This window comes from Mesoplodon densirostris, chromosome 1 (genome assembly GCF_025265405.1).
Source record: "Mesoplodon densirostris isolate mMesDen1 chromosome 1, mMesDen1 primary haplotype, whole genome shotgun sequence".
NCBI lineage: Eukaryota > Metazoa > Chordata > Mammalia > Artiodactyla > Ziphiidae > Mesoplodon > Mesoplodon densirostris.
Genome location: NC_082661.1, coordinates 47,791,211 through 47,812,461, shown reverse-complemented (window position 1 = coordinate 47,812,461; position 21,251 = coordinate 47,791,211). Strand labels below are relative to the sequence as shown.

The 21,251-nt window shown below is 36.5% G+C and overlaps 1 protein-coding gene across 1 annotated transcript in view; it reads left to right on the top strand.

Annotated features, from left to right (window-relative positions):
- Window positions 1-21,251, top strand: part of ZFAND4 (zinc finger AN1-type containing 4) — a 79,423-nt gene that overhangs the window by 38,963 nt on the left and 19,209 nt on the right. Inside the window, 4 exon segments of the mRNA XM_060120087.1 lie at window positions 1,129-1,204; window positions 2,121-2,188; window positions 6,177-6,430; window positions 14,819-14,968. Coding sequence (XP_059976070.1) covers window positions 1,129-1,204; window positions 2,121-2,188; window positions 6,177-6,430; window positions 14,819-14,968 — 548 coding nt within the window.

Sequence of the window (21,251 nt, the reverse complement as noted above, 5' to 3'; positions counted from 1 at the left end):
CCAGCCGCTCCACGGCATGTGGGATCCTCCTGGACCGGGGCTCAAACCCGTGTGCCCTGCATCGGCAGGCGGACTCTCAACCACTGCACCACCAGGGAAGCCCCATATATTTTTAAATTTAGATTTAATTGACATATTAGTTCTGGGGTACAACATAATGATTTGATATTTGTATATAAAGTTGGCCCTATGTATCCTCTGGTTCTGCATCTGAGGATTTAACCAACTGTAGATCGAAATTATTGGGGAAAAAAAATCCAGAAAGTTCCAAAAAGCAATACTTGAATTTGCATCACGCTGGCAAATATTTACATAGTGTTTACTTTGTATTAAGTATTACAAGTAATCTAGAGATGATTTAAAGTATACAGGAGGGTGAGTATAGGTTATGTGCAAATAAATACTATGTCATTTTGTATAAGGTACTTGAGCATCTGTGGATTTTGGTATTTGCAGGGGACCTGGAACCAATACCCCTCAGATACCAAGGGACTACTGTATTGCAAAATGATCAATGCAGTAAGTCTAGTTAATAGTCAACATCCATCACCATACATAGTTACAAAATTTTGTTTTCTTATGATGAAAACTTTTAAGATGTACTCTTTTAGCAACTTTCAGATATACAACACAATATTATTAACTATAGTCTCCATGTTGTATATTATATCCCCATGACTTGCTTATTTTATAGCTGGGAGTTCATATATTTTTAACCCCTTTCATCCATTTTGCTCACCCTCCACTCATAATACACTTTTAATGCTGAATATAACTGAATGAAGGCTGTACTTTGCAGTATTGAGAACTGTCTTCTAGGTGTTAGATCTTAAACTCTTCAGGGCTTATTTCAAGGTATCTTTTTAAAGGGCTGCCTAATTTTATACTTTGTTTCAAGGCCAGAGAGTTACTGAAACATACTCTTCTTTTCTAGTGAGTAGATTGGATCATATCTACTTTTAGCCACGCCTTTTACCTATGATTCTGTATAGTTTAGTTAAGCATCTCACATTCAATTTAGAATTGTGTTTAATTTATTATTATTTCTTTGATAAAATTGATTTGTATCATACTCTTTCCAAGATACTATTGAATTTTTAACCAATTTTTTTATAACCTTCCCCTAAGGTATTCCCATCTGTCAGCAGCACTTAATTTGGAATAACATGGAACTTGAAGATGATTATTGCTTGAATGATTACAAGTGAGTGTAACTGCATATCAGATATCTTATAGACGCTCAGAATTATGACTCCATATACCAGTGTTTTTCTTCTGAATCCTTGAATCATGTCTCTTCTTCTTCTGAATAGTTTTTATCCCTACATTTTAGTGTAAATCCTTAACTTTAAGATGTGTTGGCTCAGTACCGTGCTACCTGATCTTTGTCCTCTGATTCTTTGTTTTATTATTATTCACGCCAAGCTACTTACCCTTGCCGTTTCAGACTTCCTCTTCTTATCTTGCCTTCTTTGCTCCTTTCTTTGAATATTGACTCATTCCCATCTGGCTACCTTCCTTTTCTTTCCATTTTCACAAGAGTACTGGGTAAGAGAGTATTGCTCTTCACCAAGTCTTTCATTTTTCTTAGGCCCTCCTAATGCGATACTAAGTGACACTGTGTGCATCAGTGATTGTAGATACACCATCAGACCTTTTGTCTTTCTCCCTTCTCTCACATAGTTCTTCATTCTTTCCTTAAAAAAAAGGGTCAGAGGCCATGTGGAATAGCTGGGAGTACACTGGGAGTTGGGAAATCTTGTAGATTTGTTATTCTTCTATTGTTTTATTTTATTAAATAGATCTGATATTTCTAACACTTTGGGTCTTGAACAAGCTTCTTTTCTTCTTAGGGCCTGACATGTGAAATGAAGAGGCTAAACCACAGAGGTCCTTTTCATACTTTTATTAATGTCATATTTAAGGCTTATGAGAACTTCATGTTTTCATTATTTATGCAAGTAAATAAGTTAACATTTTATATTTATGCACATTGCTGTATCTTTTTTTTTATCTTTTAGAGAGTAGGCACTATGATAAACCAGCACATAATTATGTGTATATTTAACACTGAATGTATTTTGATGATTGTGGTTTATTTTTATGTTAATTATCCACAGCATTTCAGAAGGTTGTACCTTGAAGCTGGTTTTGGCTATGCGTGGTGGACCTATAAATACTAGAAGAGGTAGGCATATGTTAAAATTATGTATATTAAAGCAATTTGACAATAATAATCTTCAAGCCAGGTGGTGTTTTTATAACCTCAGGTTTTATTCAGGTTCTCTTTCTGCTATTAGGTCTTAGAAGAACCTCGTTGTTTCTCTCAGCATTGTTCTTTTTTTATTTTATTTTTTAAGATTTTATTTTATTTTTATTGAAGTATAGTTGATTTACAATGTTGTGTTAGTTTCAGATTTACAGCAAAGTGATTCAGTTATTCATATATATGAATATATATATTTATTTCAGATTCTTTTCCCTTATAGGTTATTACAAAATATTGAGTATAGTTCCCTGTGCTATATAGTAGGTCCTTCAGCATTGTTTTTTGTTTTGTTTTGTTTTGTTTTTTTGCGGTACGCGGACCTCTCACTGTTGTGGCCTCTCCCGTTGCGGAGCGCAGGCTCCGGACGCGCAGCGTCAGCGGCCATGGCTCACGGGCCCAGCCGCTCTGCGGCATGTGGGATCTTCCCAGACCGGGGCATGAACCTGTGTCCCCTGCATCGGCAGGTGGATTCTCAACCACTGTGCCACCAGGGAAGCCGTAGCATTGTTTTTTAAAGCCTAAATGAGGGGCAGGAGCTCATATTCCAGAAAATCTCATGATTCCTGATTCAGTCCAAAGAGATTTAAATATAAACCTCACCAGTATAGGGAAGGGCAGTGGGATGGTGTAGTACAAGTATTACGTTGTTATCATTGTGTTTAGGTTCATTTTACTGGTCTTGTTACTTTTTTAATCCACTGAGTCTTCAACTCCTGGGGTAATGATTGCTGTAGGAAATTCCAAAGATACTTCTTAGCCTGGTTTGTGATGCATTTGGGTTTTATAGATATTATCATAGTCCTGTTGAAGCCTTTTTTTCAGAATGTGGGTGGTCTCTGAGAGAGACATTCAGCAAACACATTTTGAACATCTACTAGATGTTCAGTGCAGTATTTCATGGGAAAAGAAGTTCCAGCTTCATCACAGTATCCACAATAAACATGTGAAGAATTGATGTTACTTCAAGCAGCTGTAAGTGCTATAGAGGGAATAGGGTAGCATGACAGTGTCTGTGGATGTAGGGTGGTAGGAGAACAATTGTGGAAGAGCCCTTGGAGATGATGACGTGATTAGAGACTTGATTAACAAGAAAGTTCTAAGCATGGGAAGAACCGGGAGTGTTCACGTTTGTCCCTGATTCAGGTATATCAGATGGATCCCCACAAAGTAGAGGCATGCTTAGATTTCTGAGTAGTCCTGCTCTGTGGGCCTCGTTTGGAGGAAGGCCTTTGTATTTGTTTGATCCTTCACTAACCAGAAAATTGAATGTTGAGTACTGATTCCACTCATGGCTTATACTTCTTCCACAAGTCAGAGTTCATCTCCATGCTTCATAATTTTGATTAGAAAATAGGGTTATCACCATCTATTTCCTAGCTATTTCAAGAGGATTTTGTGAGATATGTTACTTTGGCTGTTGAACTGTTTTGGATAAGTTAGAAAAAAACAAAGATAATAATGTTAGAGCTGATTAACTAGATTCATAATATCAGGGACTTTCTATTAGTTGGACCTATGAAATCGTCCCATGTAACATTAAATGATGTTTATAGTAGCCATTCTGAGGGTAGTAGAAGAACCCTAATGTGTTTACTGAGCCGTTATAAGACGCTAATTTAATGACATGTGAATTCCATTGTATTATATTTTTCAAAGTTTGTTATTTGTGTATAGTATTGTCTTTAAACAGAATGTTTTATCAGGCACCTACTTTTCTTACTAGGACTAAAAATATGTTTATGAGGATAAGTACACAGATTCTGAGTTAAAAATACATGTATTTTTTTAACTTAAAACAAAATGAAAGTGGAAGACATCATTACCCTTCGGTAGTTGAAGCTTCGTAATACTTTTTTCCCTACAACTTCCTGTGCCTTGTTTGTAAATTGAAGAATCAGTACCTAGAACTTGTCTTTTTTTTATGTTTTAGACTAAGTTCTTAATAATTTTGCCTTTATTGAATCAACTTTTAAAATGAAAATGTAGCTGTTGTCTACCTTACATCATTGAAAACTTTGTGAAAAAGAACAACTGTACCCAGATCTAGAAATTCTCCATAATGTATTTCAGAAACCTTATTTTTTAGCTATTGGGTTGGTCAAGAAGTTCATTTCACAGAAAAATCCAAATGAACTTTTTGGCCAACCCAATATTTAGTCTTACTTGAAAATTATGGTTTAGAAAATATCTTTATTGTGTGAACTCCAGTAATATTTAGCTTTTAAATTTGTTTTTGAATTAACCATTATCAAAACAACATGGAAAATACTTTCCTGGGAATTCCCTGGTGGTCCAGTATTTAGGACTCTGCACTTTGACTGCAGCAGGCACAAGTTCCATCCCTGGCCAGGGAACTAAGATCCCGCAAGCTGTGTGGCGTGGCCAAAAAGAAAATAAAAAAACGCTTTCCTTTCTAAAATTAAATTTTATCCTAAACTATATACATAATGTTTTATACCTGATGAAATCTAAATGATTTTTCTATTATGAAAAGGAATGTGCATACATACACATAGGTGCATACACATATTCAATGCCAGTGCCTCCCTAAGTAAGGCACTTGGTTTAAACAAGACTTTCATGTGGCTTTAGTAATGGTGGTAGCATAGTTTTTGTTTCTTATTAATGTAATTTGGAAAATGTAGCATAAACTTAAACTGGCAAGAGCCTGTTTAAAAAATGTCCTTTAATACTTACACATCTTGTGCCTATGAAAGAGTCTATCGAAACATCCAACTATTTTTGTAAAACAAGGTAAATCTTATTATGTTTCTGAAGTTTTTGTGTTTTAGTAGTGATGGAATTGAATTTAGGATATGGGAACATCTTCAATGTTTTTACCTCATGACTTTCAGAGTTTAATATTTATTATTGCTGTAACTTTTTGACAGGTTCAGATAACAGTTCAGCACTGTTATTCTGTTACTAAGTAAGCTACTTGAATGAAAGTTATAGAGTCTGAGAAATTGTTGTGTCTTTTAAGAAGAACAAATGTTTCTGCAGCTTGACATGAAAACGTCTTTGGGAGCGAACTTTTTTTCCCTCAGCCATTGCTTAGACTCCCTGATCTGAGGTTCAGGGGCATTTAGAACGTTCAGGCTGTGAGCTAGCAGTCTCTTGAGGCTTGTCCCCACCACAGGAGCGGAATCTGTCTGGGGCTGCTATGGATGAGAGTGGGTTGAGCTGATGGCTGTGCAGTGTCATTCAAACCTGACGACAGTGCCAGGCCACTAGAGCCACGTGCTCTGACTAGACACACAGGTACATACCAGGGCAAGTGGGGTCCTGGGAGGATGCTTTCAAGGAACAACATACTGATCATTACACACATCGCAGTTTTAGCACACTAAGGGACCCCCTTGTGTTCTGGGTTACCGTGTACTTTTAATTACCTATCTTCACGTTAAGAAACAATTCTAAGAAGAATCAGCCTTTATATAAAACCAGAAAGAAAAAAAGGGATTCACTTCTAATTTCTAACATATGTTCCCCAATTGTGTGTGTGTTTGTTTTTTTAATCTAAAGTAAGTGGAATTTACATTGCTTTTTAATTATTGACTGTTGGAACCAATATTGGAAAATATAGGGAGTGGAAGGTGTAAAGTGAAAATAGTTATAGATAATTATGTCATACAATCAACAAATATACTCTCCAGTGACACAGGAAAAACCTCATGTATTTGGTTAAACCCTGTCTTTGTACATAACAACATAATCATTTCATTTCTTTCATATTAATACAACATAGAAAATGCTATATTAACTATGAAAAGACCAGAAACTTATTTGAAGAATGTAATATATATGTATTGTATGCATAGGATTGTTGTTCAAATTCAGCACCTTATATCCTGACAGTGTACCAAGATGCATTAAACTTGATATAAATTGAAAGCTTGTTTATCAGTTTTTCCATTTGTCGTTCCTATGGAAGATCCACTTAGGGAGATGGCTGAGTACATGGATTCCAGTCGAGATGAGGTCTGGGAGAAGACCTCCTGCAACAAACAAGTTACATTTCTGGTATACCGAGAAGGAGATCAATTGAATTTCTTTCGTGTAGTAGACAGGGGAGATGGCACTTTAACACCATTATCTGAATCTTTAAGGTAAATAGATTTTCATTTGCATGTCTCACTTAGAAAAGGAGAACATTGTATGATACACCCATAAACCTTATGTTTACCTTGTGTTGTCAAAATAATCTTATTATATTCACAAGACTAACTAAATTTTATTCATTCTCCCCTTTTCCGCCACCCCACCTCAAGTATATAATTCTGAAATTTTCCTTCGTATGATTGATATGAGTAATTTCTAAAACTGAAATTTCTGGGCTTCCCTGGTGGCGCAGTGGTTGAGAGTCCGCCTGCCGATGCAGGGGACACGGGTTCGTGCCCCGGTCCGGGAGGATCCCACGTGCCGCGGAGCGGCTGGGCCCGTGAGCCATGGCCGCTGAGCCTGCGCATCCGGAGCCTGTGCTCTGCAACGGGAGGGGCCACAACAGTGAGAGGCCCGCGTATAGCAAAAATAAAAAATAAAAAAAATAAAAATAAAACTGAAATTTCTTTATGGAGTAGGATTTTTTGTAAAAAATATTTATTTTTGTCACTTTATGAAAGTCTAAGATGCTTACTAGATTATAGAGTCTTGTTACAATAGTGTGTTATTATACAACCGTGGCATATAATAGAAAGGGTTAAGCCTAAAGTTGCTCTTTTTTTCCAAAATTTAACTCTGCTGCTTAAAGATGGATAAATCTCTTTACTTCTCTAGTCTTGGTTTCCTACTGTATAAAAGGAGGAGGGGAAATTCCCTGGCTGTCCAGTGGTTAGGACTCCGCACTCTCACTGCCAAGGGCCTGGATTCAGTCCCTGGTCGAGGAACTAAGATCCCACAAGCTGCACAGTGAGGCCCCCCCCAAATAAATAAATAAAAAATAACAAAACATATAATCCTTAAAAGAAAAGAGGAAGAGGAGTTGTTATATTCTAAAATCAGAAGGAAACAACTTAAAGGTACTTAGCTAGGCAATAGAACACTTAGTAAATTGGACAAGGTAACCTTCAAGTTTCTGTGCCCTCTGCCTTACTATGATTCTTTACCTCCTTTCACTTTAAAACATTTACTAAAAATTTACTGAACTTTTATAGTCAATCTTTACACTAGGCACTAGGTTATAAAGATTATATTCCCTCCCTTCATGGAGCATGCAATCTGCTATAAATAGTATCTATAATATAATTTTGGCAGTTGTTATAAAAAGGCATCAACATCTCTGGAAAAGCAGATAAGAAGGCCTTCATTTTGCCTGAAAGGCGGGGAGTTAGGGACAACCTCTGAGAAAAAGTGACCTTAAAAGAGGAGTAGGACAGGCAGATAAAGGAAGGAAAGGTATTACGGGTAACTAAATTTAATTCCACAGCATAAAAACCTAGTTGCAATACCGTTCATACAAAAAATAACTTGTAGTCTGGAAATCAGTTTCTATGAGCTGGGAGTCTAGGCACGGTTTAGCCAGGTGCTCTGCTCAGGTTCCCACAAAGCTGCAGTCAAGGTGTTGGCAAAGTTTCACTCTTACCTGGAGGCTTGATTGGGGAAGAGAATCTACTTTTGAGCTCATTCACTTTGCTGGCATAATTCATTTCCTGACAGTCATATGACTGAGGGCCCTGGTTCTTTTACTGGCTGTTGGGTAGAAGCTTCCCTCATTTCTCTTTTGATTAACTCAAAATCAACTGATTTGGGGCCTAAATTACATCTAAAAATCCCTTTACTTTTGCCATATTCTGTTGGATAGAAGCAAGTCATAGGTCATGCACAAACTCAAGGCTAGGAGAGTATACAGGGAGTGAGCACCAGGAATTGGGAATCCTGGGGATTCCTTTAGGATTCTGCCTCACCTCAGAGTGTTATGTGGAAGAGAGATTATACTCATTCTTTGGGGCCAGAGAGCAGATGTGACAAATGGGCGTTGACTGTTGACTCTACGTGTCAGGCTCTGGTTAGCATTGCTAACATGCCTTAAACATATGGGCTAAAAGTAGAGAAGAGGGACCAGTGAGGGCTGCAGCTTTAATCCAGGGTCTCTCACTTAGACCATGAGTAGAATTTCTTTATACCAGTCTCTCCATGTACTAGCTAGCTGTTGTTTTGGTTTTCTTCCTTAGGAAATCCTCTTTTGGCTCTCCTGTCCTAAAGGAGAAAATCTAAGCTCCGTAGCTTAGCATGGAATGCCCTTCAAAACCTGTTATCGTCATTTTTACAGGCCTCTTTAATTATGCCATGTTTTTGTACATCTTTTTTCCTTTGCTTAAAACATCATTTACTCCTTTTACCCCAGTTTTTCCCCAGTCAACTTCTATTTGTGTTTAAGACATAATCCAAATGTTGTTATGGATTTCAGTTAAAATTGTATTATTATTGTTCCTCTTAAGATATTTTTTATTTTTCTTTTCCTTTCTATTCACTTACCAGAATTGGAGAAGGGATAGGGTGGATGAGGAAGCAGAGCAGAAAACCTTTTCTGGTCATACCTTATCTTGCCTATTCTAAGAGAGGCTTTCTTACTCCACAATAGAGGGCAGCAAACTTTTTCTGTAAAGGGCCAGATAGTAACTATTTTAGGGTTTCCAGGCCAAGAGATAAAACTAAGGATACCATGTAAGTACTTATATAACAAGAGAAAACAAATTTTCACAAAATTTTTACAGACAAAATTCAAAATAGAAGAAGAATAGTGTGTGTGTGTGTGTGCACGTGTGTGTGTGTGTAATTCAGGTCTACTGATGAGAAGAATGGAATTCTTTTGTGTGGGAGTAACAGTTTAGTTAAGGTGTTGAAAGCTAGTGTTGCCTATCAAATTTGCAGAATCAGTTATAAAAGTTCATTTGTTAATATTGATCTGGAATGAGATTTTATGTACTTTATCTTTGAAAATTTCATTGCACACAGATAGGTACTTGCCAAATAATGATAGCAGTCCATGAGCATATGATTTTAATTGAGCATATTCATCACTTGGAAGGCATTTATAGAATTCTGTTAGAGTCTTCCCTTGCTGTTTGCCTTTAGCATTTCATTATGTTGCAGATCAGTCACTTCCAATTGAACATAGGTGGAGCTTCTCAATTGCACATTTAAATAGATTTTGAAATACACAGATTTCCTTTAACTTGCAGTGAGGTATGAAAATGCTGCTGGGAGTGTAATTTGAGTTTGGAAAGTATGTCTGCTGCAAATTTGTGTGGGAATGGAGATCTCACTTTGTTTTTAACTTTTGAAAGCATGATATTACATGTGATTCCAAGTAATGCTAGTTGTCAGTATGACATTACTGCAGTGTAAATTTCTCATGTAAGTACTGTTTTGCCTTGTAATTTCTGGTGGAATTCACTAAGGAACATTATCAAGTACACAGCACAAACTAATTTCCAAAGGCATTTTGCATTGGATATTAGCGGTTGTGAGTGGTTCTTCTCATTCAGAAAAATTGTGTCAGCCCTGAGCTGAAAAAAATCACAATAAAGCTGCTACTGCCAAGCCATTGAACTAATGGTTAAGTCCATGAGACAAATGAAGTCTACCACTGACACTGTTAGTTCAGTAATACATGATAGATTGAAATATTTACTGCAGGATTACCTGCTGATGAATAACACAATGAGTAACCATAGGTTTTAAACACCTTACATTTCATTAGCTTTGTAAATTTGTCCAAAAAGCTTGTTTTTTCTGTTCCACACATATTTTTGCTCCATCACTTGTAGATTTTTTTTTTGTTTTTTCTTTTTTTTGCGGTACGCGGGCCTCTCACTGTTGTGGCCTCTCCCGTTGCGGAGCACAGGCTCCGGACGCGCAGGCTCAGCGGCCATGGCTCACGGGCCCAGCCGCTCCGTGGCATGTGGGATCTTCCTGGACTGGAGCACGAACCTGCATTCCCTGAATCGGCAGGCGGACTCTCAACTACTGCGCCACGAGGCAAGCCCCCCACTTGTAGATTTTACTTCAAGTTGTACTGTTAGTGTTTTAGAAATTTCTTTGAAAATATTCTTAAATGTAGTTGTTTCATGCAGACAATACATGGGGGCTAGTTCTTCAGTCACTTCAAATTTGGTTTTGATACCCTGAATAAGCAAAAACAACTGAATAGTATCTAGTTTATCTTGACTTGTCAAAAGCCAAGGAAAATGACTCCAAATCATTTGCCTAATTTTTTAATTAACGATTGATGTTGCTTCCAGTGTTTTCAACTTTTCTAGAAATTGTTCTTGCCAAAGAAGTAGTCTTTAAACAAGTTTATTTTCTTTGGATACATTTTTTCAACTGCTGTGATCAAAAATGGCTTAATTAATTCACAATTGGTAAACATTTCCTTGTTTGGCTAGTAAATAAGCCACTCGGAAACTTCTTTTGGTTGCACTCTCATTTTCATTTATTTTTGTGAAGAAATTATACTGTGATAAGATGTTCCATTTTAAATTTTCTGCTTTTTCTGACCATTGCTTTCCTGCAGGTTGGGAATGTTGTGATGAGTCCTTAGTCTGATAATGTCCAAATATGTAGTTTTTCTTTAGCATAGCTATAGTGTCATTGTATAATAAACATCATATTTTGCTATTTAGTTGATAGCAAAATAATCCACTCTCTACTGCGTCTTTTTTTTTTTTTTTTTTTTACACGGGCCCCTCACTGTTGTGGCCTCTCCCGTTGCGGAGCACAGGCTCCGGACGCACAGGCTCAGCGGCCATGGCTCACGGGCCCAGCCGCTCCGCGGCATGTGGGATCTTCCCGTATCGGGGCACGAACCCGTGTCCCCTGCATCGGCAGGCGGACTCTCAACCACTGCGCCACCAGGCAAGCCCTCTACTGCGTCTTAAAACTGCAGCATTTGAAGTCTACTCTTCTCTTCATTTTGACATGTTGGGTACATACTGGTAATAAAATGTCATTGTACAGTGATACACATGGTAATCAAAGTGTTGTTGATTATGACTGTGCCACTGTGATTTATAGTGTGCTAAACCACAGTACAAAGCAATGAGAGAGCCACATACAATTTCTTTTGCATCTATTCAACTCTGCCATTGTAGTGTAAGAGCAGTATGCAGTGCATGCAATGTGTAATCAAGTGAGTGTGGCTGTGTTCCAGCAAAACTTTATTGGACACAAATGTGAATTTCACATAATTTTCACATTATGAAATATTATTATTTTGATTTTTTCAACTATCTAAAAGTGTAAAAACCATTCTTAGCTTGTGGGCCAATCAAAAATAAGTGGTGGGGGCTTCCCTGGTGGCACAGTGGTTAAGAACCCGCCTGCCAATGCAGGGGACACGGGTTCGAGCCCTGGTCTGGGAAGATTCCACATGCTGTGGAGCAACTAAGCCCATGCGCCACAACTACTGAGCCTGCGCTCTAGAGCCAACGAGCCACAGCTACTGAGCCCGTGAGCCACAACTACTGAAGCGCGTACGCCCAGAGCCCGTGCTCTGCAACAAGAGAAGCCACCGCAACGAGAAGCCCGCGCACCACAATGAAGAGTAGCCCCCGCTTGCTACAACTAGAGAAAGCCTGTGCGCAGCAACAAAGACCCTACACAGCCAAAAATAAATAAATAAAATAAATAAATTTATTAAGGAAAAAAAAGTGGTGGACTGAATTTGACCTTGGTCATAGTTTGCTGACTCTTGCTCTAAGAAGAAACAGAATTATTTGATTCATTCTGATACAAAATCTAATATCAGTCATCATTTTTAGTCTCAAATCTTTTTAGTTAATTGTGCTACCTTCTTTTTTAAGTGGGAAGAAATAAAAGGAGGCATTGCAACACTTAATTAAATGGTAACTTATCTGTGAAAGTCACGTAAGGAGTTGGCTTCAGGGTGAATAATATTCTTGTTGGAAAAAATATTACATTTGCCCATCTCTTATTCTTTAATCCTATTATTAGGTTAAAAGATGTAGAAAAAGTTAAATATAGCATTCAAGAAAATATTTAGAATATTTAAAAATAAAGAAAGATATTCTTGGATTAAGTTTATAAATTACTGTGTTATCCTGGTCTAGTTACATTTTTCCATTTAGAAAAAAATTGGGATTGGCTTCTAACTGATCTCATGAATCTATGCTTTGTGAGAGGAAACAGAATAATGTGGTATTTTGAAAAAATTAGGTGAATTTTTTGTAAACATATATATTTTTAATATTTATTTATTTATTTATTTATTTGGTTGCACTGAGTCTTAGTTGCGGCATGCGAACTCTTAGTTGTGGCATGCATGTGGGATTTAGTTCCCTGACCAGTGATTGAACCTGGGCCCCCTGCATTGGGAGCACAGTCTTAACCACTGTGCCACCAGGGAAGTCCCCAAATTAGGTGAATTTAAAAATGTTTTTTTATCCTCTAAAATGCAGCCCATGAAATATTTATCATGATTGTACTTTTTAACGTACAAACACACACACACACACACACACACACACACACACACACGTCTCTATGGGAAAATAGTAAAGGACCAGTTTTTTATGACAGGAAGGTTGAGTCAGAAACCTCTTTTAGTATTCGATATGGATAAATTTAAAATGCCACAGGACATAACAGAGAAGTAGTTGAAGTTAAAGTATTACAAGGTGACCAAGAATAGAATATACTTTAGTCATTCCTTCCAACTCCATGGGTGAACTGGCAGAAATCTTCACCTCAACCTTCCTTTTCAGGTATAGTTAAGTTCAGGATGAGAGCCTTCACATACTATAAATTCTGTTAATTAATTTGGATACATAAGTATGACGCAGTAAGGTCTATTGTTTGGTGCCTGGAGAAGCAACAGGAAGTAGTATAAAGAATAGACTTTGGAACCAGACAGAGGATTTGAATCTTAGGTGCACCATTTACTAGCTCTCTGGTCTTGAACAAAATCATTTAACCTCTCTCAACTGCAGGTTCCTCATTTATAAAATGGGATATAATATCATCTTATGTAGTTTTTGTGAGGATTAGAAATAATATGCGGAAAGTGCCTGGCAGAGTAGGCATTCAGTAAATGGTAGCAGTGTCAATTTAGTGTTGTGTCCATTGTGTCAATTTTCATATTATACTAGGCATCTATAATAGATCGAAATGTTAGTCACGAGTCAAACACTAGGGACTGAATTGGCTATGGAGACCAATTTCCGCCATTCTTCCTCCTGATACCTGTGGCTGCTGTGCAATGTAATTAACCCATGATTTCAGAATGTCACCAGTTTCACCGTGTAAAGTTTAGGAATGGGGCTATCCACTCTCTACCTTACCTTTGTGTGGTGGTAGTATGTCCTTCAGAAATGTTATGGAATATGCCCTTTAAGGTTATCTTAAATTGTTTCCATTTCTTACAACCATATAGAACAGGAAATCATATTAATTCTTATACTACTTTAGCATAGATAGATACAGTAAATTGGGCACGGTGACTAGTGCACATGCTTCTTATGCTCAATTTAAAATTTCAGTCATTCTTCAAATATGCTGAGCTTGTGTACCATTTTAATTTTCCCATTACTGAAAAAGCTGAATGAAATTTTAGTTATGTTTGTGTTCAGTTCAGCAAACATTTGTTAAATGTATGCCAAGCATTGTGCCAGGTGCTAAGACTAGGAAGATGAACAAAGCCTAATATATATATTTTTAAATTTATTTTTGGCTGTGTTAGGTCTTCGTTGCTGCCTGCGGGCTTTCTCTAGTTGCGGTGAGCAGGGGCTACTCTTCACTGCGGTGCGCAGGCTTCTCATTGCGGTGGCTTCTCTTGTTGTGGAGCATGGGCTCTAGGAGCACGGGCTTCAGTAGTTGTGGCACGCAGGCTCAGTAGTTGTGGCACACAGGCTTATCTGCTCTGCAGCATGTGGGATCTTCCCAGATCAGGGATCAAACCTGTGTCCCCTGCATTGGCAGGCGGATTCTTAACCACTGAGCCATCAGGGAAGTCCCAAGCCTAATGTTAATATCTGCTTTCAACTTGCTTACATATGGGGGAGTAAGGGGGAAAGATAGACATATAAGAATAAATATGAGGATAGTGTGATAGTGCCATTATATTATGGCATTATATTGTGGCATTATGTAGTCAAAGAGAAGGGGCTCCAAATAATAAATATGTTAAGTTATGAATAAATGTTATTGTGATTGATCAGTAGTTGGAATGTTTTACATGTTTAATAATTTGTGTCATGACTTGACCAAGGTGTCTTTTTTCATTTTAAAATCTGTGCTATTCTGTCTGGTTACATTTCCAAACATAAAAGATCTTCACTTATGGTATACTGACTTCAGAAAAGCTCAGCTGTACTAGATTTTCAGTAATGCTAGATCATGATATTTATCCCCATTTACTTTTTTTCTCATAGGAAATATATTTTTGAAATACATTTGCCTTGAATTTACATTGACAAGATGGATTTATCGTTTTATCATTAGCAACATCTATAGTTTATATTGCATTTAAAATATTTTTAGTTATTGGGCAGGTATAAGGTGCATTTCAATAGTAATTATTATTTTCTTTGCAGTGGTGGTTCTGTGTATAATTTGCATACTGATGAAGATGAGAAAATTGAGCCTTCTCCTTCTGGGAAACAGATAGTTGAAAATTCAATAACTATGAATAAGATGAAACTGCTGAAGGCTAAGATGGAGAACATGAATCTCAGCAAAAAGGTGAAGCTTGGCCAGGTCTTTCTCTAGTATATCCTTGCAGGGCTCACAGCATTGAGTCTGTTGGTAATTGTGGAAAAAAGAAGATTTATAAACTATTATTCATTTCAAGTTTCTGGCCTCAGTTATTTATTGAGATATTAAATGTGGTGAATTGATTTTTTTAGGCCAGCAATGATAATTGCTGCACTCAAGTCACTCAATTATCACTCAAGTGATAATGCTGCACTCAAAATAATTCATGATTTAAAAAAATTTCATAGTTCTAGAGCTAAGAAAGATAATAAAAGATAGCCTAACCTTAATTTTGCAATAGTTACTTTTTAAAATGCTGTTAACATTTACTTATTATGGATATCTCCACTACCTGGATGTTGATAAGGAATGTTTAGCTTTACTAGCTTTACTTTTCAAAGTAATTGAATGAATTCTGTCCAATAGTGAATGAGAGTTGCAGTTTTCATGCATTCTTACTAGTATTTGATATGGTCCTTCTTTTTTATTTTTGTCGTTCTGGTTGGTGTGTAGTGGCATTACATTATGGTTTTTTAAAAATAAATAAATAAATAAAAATTTTAATTTTTGGCTGCGTTGGGTCTTCGTTGTTGCACGTGGGTTTTCTCTAGTTGTGACGAGCGGGGGCTACTCATCGTTGAGGTGTGCGGGCTTCTTGTTGCGTGGCTTCTCTTGTTGCGGGGCACGGGCTCTAGAGCGCAGGCTCAGTAGTTGTGGTACACGGGCTTAGTTGCTCTGCAGCACGTGGGATATTCCTGGACCAGGGCTCCAACCAGTGTCCCCTGCGTTGGTAGGCAGATTCTTAACCACTGTGCCACCAGGGAAGCCCTACATTATGGTTTTAATTTGCATTTCTCTGATCAGTGAAGTTGAGCACCTTTCAGTTATTTATTGGGTATTTGGATATCCTTTTTTGTAAAATGCCTTTTCAGATCTTTGGCCCATTTTTAAAATTGGGTTGTATGTGTTTTGCTTATTGACTTTTTTGGAGATCTTTAATATTCTGGATATAAGTTTTTTGTCATATATATGTATCACCACTCTATTATTTTGCTTTTCACTCCATTAATAACTTTTTCTTTATTGAAATGTAATATGTGCATAAAATAAAATTCACAAGTCTTTAATAGAGCCTGATGAATTTTTACATTTCTATACAGTCATGTAGGTATAACTCAAATTAAAATAGGTATAACTCAAAATTAAAATTTCTCTCCAGATTTCCTTGTAACCTTTCCCATCAATACCTGCCTCTTCCTACTCCCAGAAATAACTACTGTTCTTACATGTGTCACCATGCATAAGTTTTTACTGTTCTTGAACTTTGTATAAATTATATCATATATAATACACCTTTTTTTGGTCTGGTTTCTTTTGCTCAGCATAATACTTTTGCAGTTCATCCATGTTGTTGCATGTATCATTTCATTCTCTTTTACTGCTGTGTACTAATCCATTGTATGACTATACAGGCATACCTTGGAGATATTGCAGATTCAGTTCCAGACCACCACAGTAAAGCGAATATCACAATAAAGTGAGTCACATGAATTTTTTTGGTTTCCCAGTGCATATAAAATTTATGTCTACACTATACTGTAGTCTGTTAAGTGTGCAATAGCATTGTGTCTAAAAAACAATGTACATACCTTAATTAAAAATACTTTATTGCTAAAAAATGTTAACCATAATCTGAGCCTTCCGTGAGTTGTAGTAGTAACATCAAAGATCACTGATCACGGATCACCATAGCAAATATAATAATAATGAAAAAGTCTGAAGTGTTGCAAGAATTACCTAAATGTGATCCAGAGACCCAAAGTGAGCAAATGCTGTTGGAAAAATGGCATCAATATAGACTTGCTCAACACAGGGTTGCAACAAACTTTCAATCTGTAAAAAATGCGGTTATCTGCAAAGTGCAATAAAATGAGGTATGCCTGTACTTCGTTTCTTCCTTCTTCTTTTGACATTTAGCTTGTTTCTAGTTTTTGGCTTTCATCAACAAAGCTGCTTTGAACATTCTTATACATGACTTTGGTGGACCCATGCACTCTTTTCTTTGGGGCATATAGCTAGGAATAGACTTGTAGAGTCATAGGGTAGGTATATGTGTAGCTTTAGTTGTTTTGCTAAACAGTTTTGTGAAGTGTCTGAACCAGTTTACACTCCCATCAGAAACAGGAGAGTTCCCATTTGTGTCACATCCTCACCAACACTTGACATTGTGAATCTTTTTTATTTTATCCATTCTGCTGGATGTGTAGTGGTTTTAATTTACATTTCTCTGATGGAGAATAACGTTAAGCTTTTCATATGCTTATTCGCCATTAAGATATTGTCTTTTGTACCAACAGTCTTTATATCATGTGAATCACACTGTCTAAATACATCCGTTTTTTTTTAAGATACTGACTTTTGTCCAGTGCTTGTTCAAATATTTTGCTCATTTTTTAAATTGGGTTGTCTGCCTTTTGCTTACTGATTTGAAGGAATTTTTATATACTATGGATACAAGTTCTTTGACAGATACATGATTTATAGATATTCTAACAGCTGCTATTTCACTTTCTTATATTTTTAATGAATAAATATTCTTTATTTTAATATATTTTAGCTTAATAGTTTTCCTTTTATGATTACTAGTTTTTATAAACTTTTAATGAAGTTTTTTCCTACCACAGGGTTTTGAAGACATGCTCCTGTGTTTTTTTTATCCAAAAGCTGTATGATTTTTCCTTTCTCATTTAGATTTACAATCCATCTTAAAAAAAAAAAAAACCTCACAACTTTAAAAAACATATATAATGTAAAGTAGGATGAAGACAAGTTTTTTCCAGATGGAGTACAGTTGACCTAACTCTATTAAAAATAAAATCCTTTCCCCACAATCTTAAATGTTTATGTACCTAATAACAGAACATCAAAATGCATGAAGCAAAAGCTACAAAGAGAAATAGATAAATTCATAGTTATATTAGATTTCTAATATAACTCGCATTGTCAAAAATTGATAGGAAAGATAGACAGAAAATCAGAAAGGATATAAGAAGACTCGATCAACTGTAAACCTATTTGTCCCTATTGACGTTTAAAGAAAGCTCCACCTAACAACAGCAGAATATACATTTCTTTTTAAGTGCACCCAGAGCATTTACTAAGATAAACTGTATTGTATGCTATCAAACAAGTCCCAATAAATTTTAAAAGAGTCAAATCATACAAAAAATGCTCTCTTCATAGTATGAGTGTGTTTTGTGTTTGGTAATTGCAATCATTGTTGCTTTTGTTGTCATCATCCATTTACAATGCTTGGTGTCAGTTTATCTCTTCTAAAAATAAAATACAGTGTGTGTGTGTGAAAAAAAATGCTCTCTTATTACAATGGATAAAATTAAGAGTCAACAAAGATATCTGGAAAATCTAATATTTTGGAAATAACACACTTCTAAGTAACTGATGGGTCAAAGAAGAAATCCAAAGGGAAATTAAAAAGTATTTTACACTGAATAAAATTATTCTGATAATGTGGTGAATTTATTTTTTTTAAATATGAAATCAGTCTTAGAATGAACCACTCTTGGTTGTGGTGAATTTTCCTTTTTATATCTTTAGATTAAATTTCCTAATATTTTATTTAGGATTTTTTGTTCATCAGAGAAATTGGTCTTTAATTTTCCTTTCTTTTCCAACATACAGCAAGGTTGAAAGAATTTTACAGTGAACACCCATTTAGCCACCACCCAGATTCTATAATTAACATTACAAAATTTTTAATTATAGTAAAATAAATATAACAAAATTTACCATCTTAATAATTTTTAAGTGTACATACAGTTCAGTAGTGTTAAGTACATTCACACTGTTGAGCAACCAATCTCCAGACTTTTTCATCTTGCAAATGGAAACTCTATACTCATTAAACAACTCCCTATTTCTCTACTCCCCAAGCCCCTGGCAACCACAATTCTGCTCTCTGTTTTCTATGAATGTGACTTTGTTGAACCTCATATGAGTGAAATCCTACAGTATTTGTCTTTTTGTGACTTATTTCACTTAGCAATGTCCTCAAGGTTCATCCATGTTGTAGCTTATGTCACAATTTCAATACTTTTTAAGGTTGAGTAAATATGTATATACAACATTTTACTTAACCATGCATCTGTCAATGGAGACATGTGTTGCTTACACCTTTTAGCTATTGTGAATAAAGCTGTTATGAACAAGGGTATGCAAATATCTCTTTGAGACCTCACTTTAAATTCTTTCAGAAATTTACCCAGAATTTTAAGATCATATGGTAATTCTATTTTTAATTTTGGGAGGAACTGCCATACTGTTTTCCATAGCTTCCAATTTCTTCATATCCTCACCAATACTTGTTTTTTTTTTTTAATAGTAGTCATCCTAATGGACATGAGGTCATAGTTGTAGTTTTGATTTACAGTTTCCTAATAATTAGTGATGTTGAGCATCTTTTCGTGTTCTAGTTGGCCATTTGTATATCTTCTTTAGAGAAATATCCATTCAAGTGTTTTGCCCATTTTTGAATCAGGTTATTGTTTTTGTTGTTGAGGTTTAAGAATTCTTTATATATTCTGGATATTAACCCTTTATGATATATATGATTTGAAAATATTTTCTCTTATTCTGTGTGTTGCCTCTTTACTCTGATGGTAGTATCCTTTGATACACAGAAGCTTTAAATTTTGATGTAGTCCAGTTTATTTGTTTTCTCTTCTGTTGCCCCTGCTTTTTTTTTTTTTTTTTTTTTTTTTTTGTGGTATGCGGGCCTCTCACTGTTGTGGCCTTCTCCCGTTGCGGAGCACAGGCTCCGGATGTGCAGGCCCAGCGGCCATGGCTCACGGGCCCAGCCGCTCCGCGGCATATGGGATCCTCCCAGACCGGGGCACGAACCCGTATCCCCTGCATCGGCAGGCGGACTCTCAACCACTGCGCCACCAGGGAGGCCCGCCCCTGCTTTTGATGTCATATCCAAGAAACCATTGCCAAATCCAATGTCATGAAGCTTTTCTTCCTGTTTTCTTCTAAGAATTTTACAGTTTTAGGTCTCCGATACATTTTTAAGTTAATTTTTGTATATGGTGCAAGGTAAGGGTCCAACTTCGTTCTTTTGTATGAAGATATCCAATTTTCCCAACTCCATTTGTTGAAGAAATTGTTCTTTCCCCATTGAGTGGTCTTGGCATCTTGTTGAAAGTCATTTGACCATATATGTGAGGGTTTATTTCTGGGCTCTCTGTTGTAGTCCATTGGTCAATATGTTTGTCTTTATGTCAGTACCACACCATTTTGATTAGTGTGGTACTGACATAAAGACAGTACCACACCAACTTTGTAATAAGCTTTGCAGTAAGTTTTAGCTTTGCAATAAGTTTTGAAATCAGGAAGTGTGAGACCTGCAACTTTGTTCTTATGTGTCAATATTATTTTGAGTATTTGGGGTCCCTTGAAATCACTTACGAATTTTAGGATGGATTATTCTATTTCTGCAAAAATGCTATTGGAATTTTCACAAGGATTACATTAAATCTTTATATCAGTGTGACTCATGGCTTAGTTAGAAGCGAACCTCTAGTTTACAAATGTGGAATATTAGGTACCTTTTTTAAAGATATAAATTTGTTTATTTATTTATTTTTGGCTGCGTTCGGTCTTCATTGCTGCCCGCAGGCTTTCTCTAGTTGTGGCGAGCTGGGGTTACTCTTCGCTGTGCCATGCGGGCTTCTCATTCCGGTGGCTTCTCTTGTTGCAGAGCACAGGCTCTAGATGTGCGGGCTTCAGTAGTTGGGGCACGTGGGCTCGGTAGTTGTGGCTCTTGGGCTCTAGAGCACAGGCTCTGTAGCTGTGGCACATGGGCTTAGTTGTTCCGTGGCATGTGGGATCTTCCCAGAACAGGGCTTGAACCTGTGTCCCCTACATTGGCAGGCAGATTCTTAACCACTGCGCCACCAGGGAAGTCCCATTATGTACCTTTTTATTACTGATTTGTAGTTTAATATCACTGTGGTCAGGGAACATACTCTAAATGATTTCAAGCCTTTGAAATTAGTTGAGGTTTGATTTGTGACTAAGCATATTAATAAATGCCACTTACACACTTGGAAAGACTGTGTAATCTGTCCATATATATAGTGTTCTGTATATATCAATTAGATAAGTTATTTGTGTTGTTCTGGTCTTCTAATTTTTGTGTGTGTCTGTTTTCCATCAGTTATTGAGAGAAGTGTATTAAAAATCTCCCTTTCTG